Consider the following 12,996-nt stretch of genomic DNA (forward strand, 5'->3'; position numbering starts at 1 on the left):
ACCTGGCTAGGCTAGCGGGACTGAGAGTTAGCAGCCCAGAGAGCAGGAGTCAAGTGGAGGTAAACTAATGGAGACGGGGCAGCAGCGAGTCGGCCCCCTCCCGCGATGCACGCGCTGAGTGTCGCACACAGCTAGCAAAGCGCGCGCGGTCCCGACGCACGGGGATCGATATCCATGGAGAAAGCAACCGACGAGAAATAAAAGGCGACATCAACAGCGACGGGTTAGCTTGGTTTCAATGTTATTATTAATTAAAGCCCACATATGGTCACGATGTCCTGCTTCGGGAACATGGTTTGGGATGTAAATAAACGTCTAATTGGATACAACGAGCCGAACACCATCAGGAGCAACTACTTGGGTAAGAACAAAACAAGCCTCGTTCACGGGAATGCAGGAGTGAAAACGTGCTTTATTTTATTTGTTAACGTGACACCAGTAACTCCACGTCCGCGGGGCTGAGCCCACTGACAGCCGCGCGCAACGTGACGGGGCTCCGGTCCACTTCACAACACAGAGCTGCGGAGTTCTCCTTCTGCAGGCGCAGCCGTCCAGTGTAAACACAAACAACAACACACACACACACACACACACACACACACACTGCTTGTGCGTTTAATGTGAAACTGGAGACGTGAGAGTCCAGAGTTTAAACGCTAGATAGACGAGGATTAAATATTATGTTTACAGTGTGTGTGTATGTATATATATATATATTTCTCTATAGCATGTTATTATGTAATAGCTACACAGGGGGGAACATCGTATTCATCTCCTCATTCAGATAATCTATTATTTTTTGGAAAGGAATTGCACCGCAGATGCAATTTCCATGGATGAATTGCCATCTCCAGGCCACATCACCATCTCTCTATCTACCTACCTGTCTGTATTATAATAATATTATTGAGAATACCGGGCCATTATATCGAGACGCCGTCAGCCTCGTTGTTTATTTGTCTTCAAAGAAAGACAGGAAGGCAGCTGCTTGATAGAGCAAATCCAAACATTTGTCCATTTCCATTAAAAAAAAAGGGCCATGAAACTGCCCCATGTTTTTAATAGTACCAGAATAATATATTCCTGTGTTATTGTGACACAAATAAGAACATGTGTCACTATAGGCTGATATATTTAGTCCAGACTAGAGTGTGTCGAGGTAACTGCGCCATGTTTAAAAATAACTCCTGTGATTTTACTTTTTCATTCATGTCTCGCGCTTCGCTCAACCTGGGGGGAAACAAACTCGTGTGAATCCACTCCACTTTTTTCTTTTCTTCCAGTGTTTTGCTGCATGTCGGTGCTCGTTGTTAAACGCAGGGGCAGCGGAACGGAGAAGTCCATAAGACCCCGTCTGCAATGCGGCCTGTCAAACACCTGACGTGGTTGACTGGAGACACATGAGCCTGTTGAGGCGGGGCGGGGGGGAGGGGCACCACCGTGGTGTAGTCAGCGCTGTATTTAGCTGCACTGAGATATGGAGGGAGCTGTTGTTGTGTTCTGGGTGGAGGCTACATGCAGTGATGTGTGGGTCAGAGCTCTTGTGGGATATATTTAGCTCCTGGAGGGGGGGACGGCAGCAACAAGTCGTGGTCTACACTGAACATGGACACTTCCGGTTTTTCCCCCTGTGAACTGAAGAGAGGATTTGAGTGTTTAAATGACATTTGGATCTGTTTGACATGCCGGTGGGAGGCTCCACCAAACGCAGAGTTGCTCAATGAGCAGAAAGAATTTGGATGAGAGGAAACCAAGTATTTTAACATGGGTGTTACACCAGTAATACAATGACTAAACACATGTACAGGCAGGTCTGGATCCACATTTGCATGAAGCATGTTCTCCTTATTTCCATTTACACGCGGTAATCCACATATTCTTTAAGGTCAAAGGTCAAACTTCCCTCTGGTTCAAGCTATGCCAATGCAATTAATTGTTTTTATATTGTCAATTAACTGTTGTTGTGTTGGAAGGAATATTTTCAAATCATTAGTCCAACATTTTCACATTATTATCATTATTATTGGTTGTTTTTCGCTTCTCATTTTCAGTAAACAGTCCAAACAAGTTCAGGCTTGTTTGGTTCCTGCAGCACTAATGCAACCTGCACGTCACGCATTTGTTTTTTACCTCTTGATGTCAGATTTGCTTACATTTTTTCTTTTCTTCTATTCTTCTGACAAAATCGATCAAAACCCTGACAAAGAGACGGAGCATAAATATGAAATGAGAAGCAGATAATGCAACGATGCGTGCACCGTCGGCACTTCAAACAAAGAGGCAGCAACATGTTTCTCCTCTCTCTAAAATGTCATCGTTATTCATCGGAGTTATTTCATTCATTCACAAGTGTAAAAAAAATTTTTAGCAGCATTTAGAACTGTTTATAGTGATAGTTATGGCTTAAATATGTGACAAATCACCTGAACAATGAATGAGTGTTTCTTCACAGTTGAGTTTATGCTTTTTTTTCCGTGTGTATTTTATTGTCTCTTTAGCACCGTCCTTCAGACAACACATTTTCTTCTTCATAATACAGCAGAATCATATATCAGACTTCTCTTCCTGCACTTCATATTCTTATTTCACAGCATATTTCTTTCATCAGGCTTCACGTGCTGGATTTAATACATCGCACGTTTAAATGTTCAGTGAGGTATTTTAAACCGGTCTCCAGAACTCCTGTTCCAGTAACCAGAGGGAAGATGAGGCACAGAGGATAGCTAGAGCTGTAATTCATTAGGATAAGAAATGCATCTTGTCGTTTATTCTTTGACTGAGGTGTGTGCACCTGTGTGAACTGGGTTATGATGACTTGAGTCTTAGTTTTTGGTTTTATTCATGCTGTGATCTAAAAAAAAATATATTGCTTTTTTAATATATATTGTCTGTCACGGTTTTATGTTGTATTGTCTGAAACTTTGTGTAATGTGCTGCTGCTGCTGCTGCTGTCTCGGCCAGGACACTCTTGTTAAGGAGATTTTTTTTATCTCAATGAGGCATTTCCTGGTTAAATAAATTAAAATAACAGTAGTTTTCTCTCTTTTCACAGGCAGAAGAGAGTTCCTTCAGAGACTTAAACTCGAAGGGACCCTGAATGTACACGATGGCTGCGTAAGTGCTCAACATTTCTATAAATTTCTTCTTCTTTTTGTTTCCTAATAATATAAAAGTTTGTTTCATCCTGAAAAGAGAACGGGGGGGAAAACGACATACTGCTTTTCCCTCCGTCCGTTTGTGAAGCCTGAAGTCTGACGGCGAGCAGATTCTTTGACTTCAGGCCAGCTGGTTAATAACTCTGAGAAACCTGAAGCGGACATAACGCCGTCAGCTGGCCGCTCAAAACACCACAACAAGCTCGGCAGCGCTGCACGCCCAAACCTGCCACGTCTTTACCACAACTGCTGCGGGATACATCATTGGGGAACATTTTTTATTGCTTGTTATGAATATATTAGCTGTATTATTCTTATTTTTTTGGCAATCTGAAGTATATTTACCTTTTTAATTTTTATTGTTGCAGGCACTTTGTGCTGAAAATATTGATAGATAATCAATTTGTGGATGAACACAAAATGTAATGACAGTTTTGATCATCAATATATATATTTAATGTTGTTTATTGAATAAAAACACCAAACATTTGTCTTGGAGAATATTGATTATCCTGTTTTATAACCTGTAAATTGAGGACATTCTGTATTTTTGACACTATTAATAAAAATCTGATTTAAAGGTTAATCAGTATTCTCTAAGACAAAGATGTGGTGCCTATTTAGAAGAGTCCTAATGTAGCATATTTTCTCTAGGAAATCATGGAGGCTGGAGAATAAACAGGTTTATGTTTTATGTTTAATCAGTGGGAAAAGTGCCACTATTTTGATATTTAAAGCAAAAGTAGTAAAGATAAATGCTAATGATTCTCTGGTTTGCTGCTTTTCTCTGACATGTGAGGACATTACCCTGGCAGCACTGTGGGAAATGTTTTCAGCAAATTACAGACTAAATATTCATCATAAAATAAATGAATTGTTAGTTTTAGTCGTAAATGAATGTGACAATTCAACTAAGCATCTGTATCAGTTGTGAAGTACAACTTGTGTGTATATATCATTTAGCTGATGCTTTTATTCAAAGGGACTTACAATCATGTTCCATTCATACACCGTAGACACAGCTACAGGGAGCATGTCAGGGTTAAGTGTCTTGCTCAAGGGAACATCGACTAGGTCGGGGATTGAACCGCCAACCCCCTGATTGAAAGACAGACCTGCTACCCACTGACCCACAGTCAGTCTTCATACGGCTGCCTGCTTGTTGACTTGAGCTCGTTCGACTGTTATTACACAAGATACTCAGATCTGTGTTAAAAAGAAGACGCCATGATGCTCTACATTTGGATCTCTTCCCCGGCTGCCTTTCTCAAGGTTCATCACCTGAGAGACACGAGACGGGTTCACCTGCACTCCACCTCGCAGTCTGATGACCTTTGACCTTTGACTACAGACATTAGTCGGACAACATTCAACAAGCCGGATGGTTTGAAACGTGTCGGAAATGTTCTTTGAGACTGAGCCTCGGGGTTTCAGTTTGCCGGATGTGGGCGGTGACTTCCCCGATTGCGGCGAGTCTGTAAGCGAAGAGCAACAGTGTGATGATGAAACTGAGCGGAGCTGCAACAAGCAGACGCTAATGAAACGGTGATCCGCAGAGGGACGGCAAACCGGCAGCCCGGCGCTCTCGGGCGCCACTTCCGCAGATGCATTGCTCAAAAAGTGAAGCGTGTGACCGTGATATGATGGTGAATTCAGCCAGTTGTTTTTGTCTTTCATTTAAATCATTCGATGTGCTGAAACTATGCAATCTTTTTTTTAACAGCACAGATTAGAAAACAATTTATCACTAATTCAGTCGAGGAACATTGAGTGTTTTCTTCTTTCCTCCACTGGTGATCGATCACCTCTTAGATGCGTCTCACAACTTCTGGTTTTGTCTCCTTAAGATGTCCCAGAGTCCACGTGACGTCTTCTAAATTGTTGTTTCAACTCATCCTTTCGCCACTAACGTGAACTGCTATGTCAACATCGGCATCGTTGCATAATCAGATCTATTCCCTCTCTCCTCAGGTCAACACGATATCCTGGAACAACACCGGTGAATACCTCCTGTCGGGGTCAGACGACACCTTCCTGGTTATCTCCAACCCGTACAACAAGAAGGTCGGTAGTGATCAACAGTTCCCGTCACCTTACTCCAATGAGCTGGTTTTAACAATAAAGAAACCACATAAGGCCGTAAATTAACGCTTCTCTAGGAATGAAAATCAGATAACAGCTGTTTGTCATTTAACCATTTATAGCTCATTTGGCAATTTGACAATCCTGATGCAGGTTTACATCAAATGTTAGCAGTTTATTTCATTTTCATGCTGTTTCTTTCCTGTATTCATCCCACATTTGACGATACCGATGGAAATAGATTTTGTCTGGCATTGATTTTATTTATCGGAATATCACGGAAATTTATTTCCCACTGAAACACAACCTCTGGAATTTGTTTTGAGGAAAATAAACACATCGCTGCACCCAAACACGTTCAGTGCAGCGTGTGTGTGTGTGTGTGTGTTAAGGTCAGACCTGGAAAGCTGTCGAGACCTCAGTTACTGCCCATATGGCTCTCATCGATCTCCTCTTCCTCAGGTCAAGAAGTCCATACGCTCAGGTCATCGGGCGAATATCTTCAGCGCCAAGTTCATGCCCCACACCAACGACCAGGAGATCATCTCCTGCTCCGGAGACGGCGTCATCTACTACACCAACACGGAGAAGAGCCCCGAGCACAACAAGCAGTGTCAGTTCACCTGCCATTACGGAACAGCTTATGAGGTACTGAGGAAGAGCAACGCTGCACGCAGCTTCTCTCTCCTCTCCGTGGTTCCTTGTCTCCTAACCTCAGCCCTTCTTGTCGCTCTGTCAGATTATGACGGTACCAAACGACCCCTACACGTTTCTGTCGTGCGGGGAGGACGGCACGGTGCGGTGGTTCGACCTCCGCACGAAGACAAGCTGCACTAAAGAAGACTGCAAAGATGTACGGTGACAGCTGGGACGGTGCTCTGCTTTCAGTTGGGGATGGCGGTTGTTTGACCATTCGTGGGGGGTCTTCTTTTTTACTGTGGAAAAACTGGCACGTTATGGGCGGTTATGTCCTGGATCTAGTTCTTTAAAATGTTGAATTCAACAGAGAGTGTATGTCAGGGTTTGTACGGTCGTGGAATTTTAAAATAGTTATTTCCAGGCCCAGGGCTGCACGGTGGTGTAGTGGCTAGCACTGTCGCCTCACAGCAAGAGGGCCGTGGGTTCAATTCCCGGTCGAGGCGGTCCTTCTGTGTGGAGTTTGCATGTTCTCCCCGTGGCAGCGTGGGTTCCCTCCGGGTTCTCCGGCTTCCTCCCACAGTCCAAAGACATGCCGTCAGGTTAATTGATCTCTAAATTGCCCATAGGTGTGAATGTGAGAGTGAATGATTGTATGTCTCTATATGTGCCCTCGATGGACTGGTGGCCTGTCCAGGGTGTCCCCTGCCTTCGCCCTATGTCAGCTGGGATCGGCTCCAGCGCCCCCGCGACCCTAATGAGGATAAGCGGTATTGATAATGGATGGATGGATGGATTTCCAGGCCTGGAAAAGTACTTTTAAAAAATTAAATTTCCAAAGATTTGGGGAAATTCATGGACAATGTGTTATATTCATATGTTCATTTAGGCAGTTTGATTAAAATAATAAACATTTATATAAATATTTATTCTTTTAATCAAACTATTCATTTATTTGTGTCATTTAATTCAATTCAATTCAATTCAGTTTATTTGTATAGCCCAATTTCACAAATTACAAATTTGTCTCGGAGTGCTTTACAATCTGTACACATAGACATCCCTGCCCCAAAACCTCGCATCGGATCAGGAAAAACTCCCAAATAACCCTTCAGGGGGAAAAAAAGGGAAGAAACCTTCTGGAGAGCAACAGAGGAGGATCCCTCTCCAGGATGGACAGGTGCAATAGATGTAATGTGTACAGAAGGACAGATTTAGAGTTAAAATACATTCAATGAATATGACAGAGTGTATGAATAGTTCATAGTAGGCATATTCCATGATGGAGACCTCCACGATCCATCAGGCAGATGGAGGTAGAGAGGAGGAGTGGGCGGAGTCTCAACAGTGGGCGGAGTCTCAACAGGACAGTGGCGTAGTCAGGAGCTGGAATTCCACGACCCAGACCTCGATGATCCATCAGGCAGATAGGATCTATGCCGTCTCATAGGGTCCGATGACCCCAAAAGACGTGAAGTCACAAGGACTGCGGGGAGAAAGCAGAGTTAGTAACGTGTGATTGAGAGATGAAAATTCATCCATAAGGAGAGAAAAGAGGAGATAGGTGCTCAGTGCATCCTAAAACGTCCCCCGGCAGCTATAAGCCTATAGCAGCATATCAAGGGGCTGGACCAGGTGAACCTGATTCAGCCCTAACTATAAGCTCTGTCAAAGAGGAAAGTCTTAAGTCTACTCTGAAATGAGGTGACTGTGTCTGCCTCCCGGACTGAAATTGGAAGCTGGTTCCATAAAAGAGGAGCTTGATAACTAAAGGCTCTGGCTCCCATTCTACTTTTTAAGACTAGGAACTACAAGTAGTCCCGCATTTAGTGAGCGTAGCTCTCTAGTGGGGCAATATGGTACTACAAGCTCCTTAAGATATGATGGTGCATCACCAATCAAGGCTTTGTACGTTAAGAGAAGAATTTTAAAAGTGATTCTTGATTTTACTGGGAGCCAGTGCAGAGCAGCTAGTGCAGGAGTGATGTGATCTCTTTTCTTAGTTTTAGTGAGAACACGAGCTGCAGCATTCTGGATCAACTGGAGGGACCTAAGAGACTTATTAGAGCAGCCTGATAATAAGGAGTTGCAGTAATCCAGTCTCGAAGTAACAAACGCGTGAACCAATTTTTCTGCATCTTTTTGAAACAAGATGTGCCTGATTTTTGAAATATTACGTAGATGAAAGAATGCAGTCCTTGAGATTAGCTTTACGTGGGAGTTAAAGGACAAGTCCCGATCAAAGATAACGCCAAGATTCTTTACAGTGGTGTTGGATGCCAGGGCAATGCCTTCTACAGAAACCACATCACCAGATAATTGATCTCTGAGGTGCTCAGGGCCGATTAAAATTACTTCGGTTTTGTCTGAGTTTAACATCAAGAAGTTGCAGGTCATCCATGTTTTTATGTCTTTAAGACATGCCTGAATTTGACTTAGTTGGTTGGTTTCCTCTGGTTTTATCGATAGATATAGTTGAGTATCATCTGCATAGCAATGAAAGTTTATGGAGTGTTTCCTGATAATATTGCCCAAAGGAAGCATGTATAAGGTAAATAAAATTGGTCCAAGCACAGAACCTTGTGGAACTCCGTGACTAACGTTGGTAGTTATCGAGGCGTCATCGTTTACAAATACAAACTGAGATCGATCTGATAAATAGGATTTAAACCAAATTAGTGCTGTGCCTGAAATGCCAATCGACTGCTCCAGTCTCTGTAATAGGATGTCATGGTCAATGGTGTCGAATGCAGCACTAAGGTCTAACAAGACCAGGACAGAGAGGAGTCCTTTATCTGCTGCCATTAAGAGGTCATTTGTAATTTTCACCAGTGCCGTCTCTGTGCTGTGGTGTTTTCTAAATCCTGACTGGAACTTCTCAAATTAACTATTATGATGTAGAAAGTCGCACAACTGATTTGCGACCACTTTCTCAAGGATCTTGGAGAGGAAGGGGAGGTTAGAGATCGGTCTGTAGTTAGCCAACACCTCTGGATCCAGAGTGGGCTTCTTCAGGAGAGGTTTAATAACAGCCACCTTGAAGGAGTGTGGTACGTGGCCTGTTAGCAGAGACACATTGATAATATCTAATAGAGAGCCGCCAATTAAAGGCAAAACGTCTTTAAGCAGCCTCGTCGGGATGGGGTCCAAGAGACAGGTAGATGTGTTAGAAGTAGAAACCGTTGAAGATAATTGGTCACGGTTGATGGGAGAAAAGCCATCCAAATATACACCAGGGCATTCAGCGGTTTCCAAGGCCATTCCACTTGAGGACAGATTGGCACTGGTTAAGGGCAAGAGATTATTAATCTTGTCCCTAATAGTTAAAATCTTTTCATTAAAGAAGTTCATAAAGTCATTACCACTGAGGTCTATAGGAATACTCGGCTCCCCAGAGCTGTGACTCTCTGTCAGCCTGGCTACAGTGCTGAAGAGAAACCTGGGGTTGTTCTTATTTTTTTCTATTACTGATGAGTAATAGGCTGCTCTGGCATTACGGAGGGCCTTCTTATATGTTTTAAGACTATCTCGCCAAACTAAGCGGGATTCTTCCAGATTAGTTGAACGCCATATGCTTTCAAGCTTTCGTGACGTTTGCTTCAGTTTGCGGGTCTGAGGGTTATACCAGGGAGCAAACCTCCTCTTCCTCACTGTCTTCTTCTTCAGAGGGGCTATCGAGTCCAGTGTCATTCTCAAAGAGCCTGTGGCACTATCAACAAGATGATCAATCTGGGACGGACTAAAGTTAGACCAGGAGTCCTCTGTTATATTGAGACTTGGTATTGAATCAAATGCAGAAGGAATCGCTTCTTTAAATTTAGCTACAGCACTGTCAGTTAGACATCTGGTGTAGAAACTTTTGACTAACGGAGTACACTCCAGCAGTATAAATTCAAAAGTTATGAGGTTGTGGTCTGACAGAAGAGGATTCTGTGGGAAGACGTTCAAATGCTCAATGTCAACGCCATAAGTAAGAACAAGATCAAGCGTGTGGCCAAAGCTGTGAGTGGGTTTCTGTACTCTCTGACAGAAGCCAATCGAGTCCAACAATGAGATGAAAGCAGCACTAAGGCAATCATTATCAACATCCACATGAATATTAAAATCTCCTACAATAATAACTTTATCAGTTTTAAGAACCAAACTTGATATAAATTCTGAGAATTCAGATATAAACTCTGAATATGGACCTGGTGGCCGGTACAGAATCACAAATAGAATTGGCTGTAGTGTTTTCCAGGTTGGATGTGAAAGACTAAGAACAAGGCTTTCAAATGAGTTGTAGTGTAATTTAGGTTTAGGATTTATTAATAGGCTCGAGTCAAAGATGGCTGCTACTCCACCTCCTCGACCGGTGCCTCGAGGAATGTGAGTATTAATATGACTTGGAGGAGTCGATTCATTTAGGCAGACATATTCTTCATGGCTCAGCCAGGTTTCAGTTAGACAACATAAATCAATGTGATTATCTGATATCAAATCATTTAGTAACACAGCTTTAGATGACAGAGATCTAATATTTAGGAGACCACATTTAATAGTCCTGTTTTGTTGCACTGCTGAAATAATGGTGTTAACTTGTATAAGGTTATTGTGTACGACTCCTCTTCTGCTGTCTTTTGATAGAATTAATTTAAGTTTAAGTGGCCGTGGGACAGACACAGTCTCTATGGAGCTCTGGGAGGGACTGGGTGAGAGGGGGCGGATGCCCCGGGGGAGGGATGTGCTATGGGGGACACTGGGTGACAGGGATGACAGGGGCGTGGGGCGACTCTGTTTCTGCTTTATGACATGAACCCTGCGTTGTCACAGATATGGCTGTCCGTTGATCAACTTGGTCATATTTGCAGAAATGAGACGCGCTCCGTCCAATGTGGGATGGATGCCGTCTCTCCTCATCAGATCAGGCTTTCCCCAGAAAGTCTTCCAGTTGTCTACGTAGCCCACATTATTCGCTGGGCACCACCTCGACATTTAAGATCTACTCGTGTACACACCGGGATTTCACAAAATGTTTGGTCATGGAAATTTGGTTTAAAGTCCTGGAAATCCATTGGTCGACATTTGTATATATATATATATGAACCCTGGTATATATATATATATATATATATCTATACATACTAGGGTTCATAAACATGTTGACCAATGGATTTAAATGACGATACATGCTGGCTTAATATGCATGACACAATATGTTGTATATGGATTAAAGCCAAGGCTGTTTGTGTGTGTGTGGGTGCATGTGTGTGTGTGTGTGTGTGTGTGTGGGTGCCCTCTTGATTGCGTTTCATCTTCTCGTATTCCCTGCTCGAGGTCGGGCCCTGTGACCTCCACCAGACCGTGTTACCGCTCCCTCTTAATTACCCCACAGCCTGTTGATGTGGACGTCCTCAAGTGGAAAATATCAGATCTAGTGGAAATATATTTTAGGTTTTTTTCCCTGGTCATACTTCCTGATTACTGGAAATACAGATTTAGTATTTTTTTAATACCCCATCTGTGCTGCTGATCTTTTTAGAGTAGGGCTCGTTGACTTCAGCAATGAGAAGAAGTTCTAACACCATTTGGTTTCCTGTTGTTTTTCTTGTGTGATTTCAGGACATCCTGATAAACTGTCGGCGGGCGGCGACCTCCATCTCTATCTCTCCTCTGGTGCCGTACTACCTGGCTGTCGGCTGCTCCGACAGCTCAGTGCGGATCTACGACAGACGCATGCTGGGCACCAGAACGACAGGTAGGCTGGCGCCGGCCGCTCGGCTCCAGAGGTCCGGACTCGAGGCGCAGGACTCGGACTCGAGTCAAACATGTGATGACTTTGCACTTGACGAAATAAAAAAGGCGTTTTTAACTCGACGAGGACTTCATCACAAATGACATGAAACTTCACTTTGACTCGAACACACTTGATACTTTTCCCCAAGCCCAAAGATGAAAAAGTTGTTTTAACAAATAAATACAAATTTGATGTTTTTTGTTAAATTCATATACTGTTACATGTCGGAAGAGCACATTTGGACTTATTAAGGACTCAACGTTTATGACTTAACTTGTCAGTCCTATTTGTGACTTGCAATTCAAAGATTCATAGATAGAAAATGAGCAGAAAAAGAGCATTTATCCTTATATTTTCTTCCTTTCTGTTGGCATGGTGTATTGTTATTCTCTGTTATTAATAAGTCTAGCTGATAGATTAAGGTAGTGAAGCCGGTTTGAGATTGTGCTGTGCTGCTCCCCCATGTGTTTATTGTTCGATGTTTTCTCTCCTGCTCCTGACCACTAGAATACATTACTTATACAGCATCCTTTATACTCTAATTGCTTTTCTACTAATTAGTGAAAGTGTAAACAACAGTTAAGGCACATTAAGTTGATTTGTGTCCTTTTAAAGTGCTTTCCACAACACATAAAGATATATTGAAGGGAAGCGAAATCAAAAAGCTCTTCGTTTCTTTAACTTTCTTCACATTTTTCACTTATCTCGTACGATATGCCATTGGTCTGTATGTTTCTGTGTCATTGGGGTGTAGAATGTAACCACACTTACAAATACAGCAAGAATGTGATGGAAGTCTCGCCCCCCCCAAGTAGTCAGGGACTCTCTCTGTCACCCACAGGTAACTACATGGGCCGGGGCATGACGGGCATGTGCGTGAGGTTTGTTCCCGCTCACCTGTCCAACAAGTCGTGTCGCGTCACTTCTCTCTGCTACAGCGAGGACGGTAAGGAGGTGCTGGTCAGCTACTCCTCCGACTACATCTATCTGTTCGATCCCAAAGACGACCAGGCCCGAGAGCTGAAGGGCCCGTCAGAGGAGCGCAGAGAGGAGGTGAGCGCACGCCGTTGACTCGAGTCGAGTGAGCCCCGAGTGACGCTCATGTCTGTCTGCGGATCCGTCGTCAGTTTCAAACGTGCATTGGACCCGCCGCCTACAAAACGGATGACATTCACATTTCCTCCGCTGTACTTTGGGTTGTAATCGGCGAATGATAAAGAAAGAAAAGGCAACAACGGATAGCCGGTTGAAACCAAATATTAAACACGTGTTAAAGGTGTCCGGGGTCATCATATCTGCCGGTCCTCACGTGGGTCTGAATGTGCTGGGTCACGGTGCCAGTGCTTC

The 12,996-nt window shown here is 43.4% G+C and overlaps 1 protein-coding gene across 6 annotated transcripts in view; it reads left to right on the forward strand.

Annotated features, from left to right (window-relative positions):
- Nucleotides 1-12,996, forward strand: part of dcaf6 (ddb1 and cul4 associated factor 6) — a 24,332-nt gene continuing 11,336 nt past the window's right edge. For 3 of the 6 annotated variants that reach the window (XM_056424694.1, XM_056424702.1, XM_056424712.1), the window contains exons 1-7: nucleotides 2-361; nucleotides 3,053-3,114; nucleotides 5,127-5,219; nucleotides 5,700-5,885; nucleotides 5,977-6,090; nucleotides 11,475-11,610; nucleotides 12,491-12,702. In XM_056424694.1, coding sequence (XP_056280669.1) covers nucleotides 265-361; nucleotides 3,053-3,114; nucleotides 5,127-5,219; nucleotides 5,700-5,885; nucleotides 5,977-6,090; nucleotides 11,475-11,610; nucleotides 12,491-12,702 — 900 coding nt within the window. In that variant the 5' untranslated portion in view covers nucleotides 2-264. Of the gene's footprint in view, nucleotides 362-3,052; nucleotides 3,115-5,126; nucleotides 5,220-5,699; nucleotides 5,886-5,976; nucleotides 6,091-11,474; nucleotides 11,611-12,490; nucleotides 12,703-12,996 lie in introns of all 6 variants that reach the window. The other 3 variants (XM_056424684.1, XM_056424720.1, XM_056424728.1) reach the window with 3 other exon arrangements.

Source organism: Pseudoliparis swirei, chromosome 2 (assembly GCF_029220125.1).
Source record: "Pseudoliparis swirei isolate HS2019 ecotype Mariana Trench chromosome 2, NWPU_hadal_v1, whole genome shotgun sequence".
Lineage (NCBI taxonomy): Eukaryota > Metazoa > Chordata > Actinopteri > Perciformes > Liparidae > Pseudoliparis > Pseudoliparis swirei.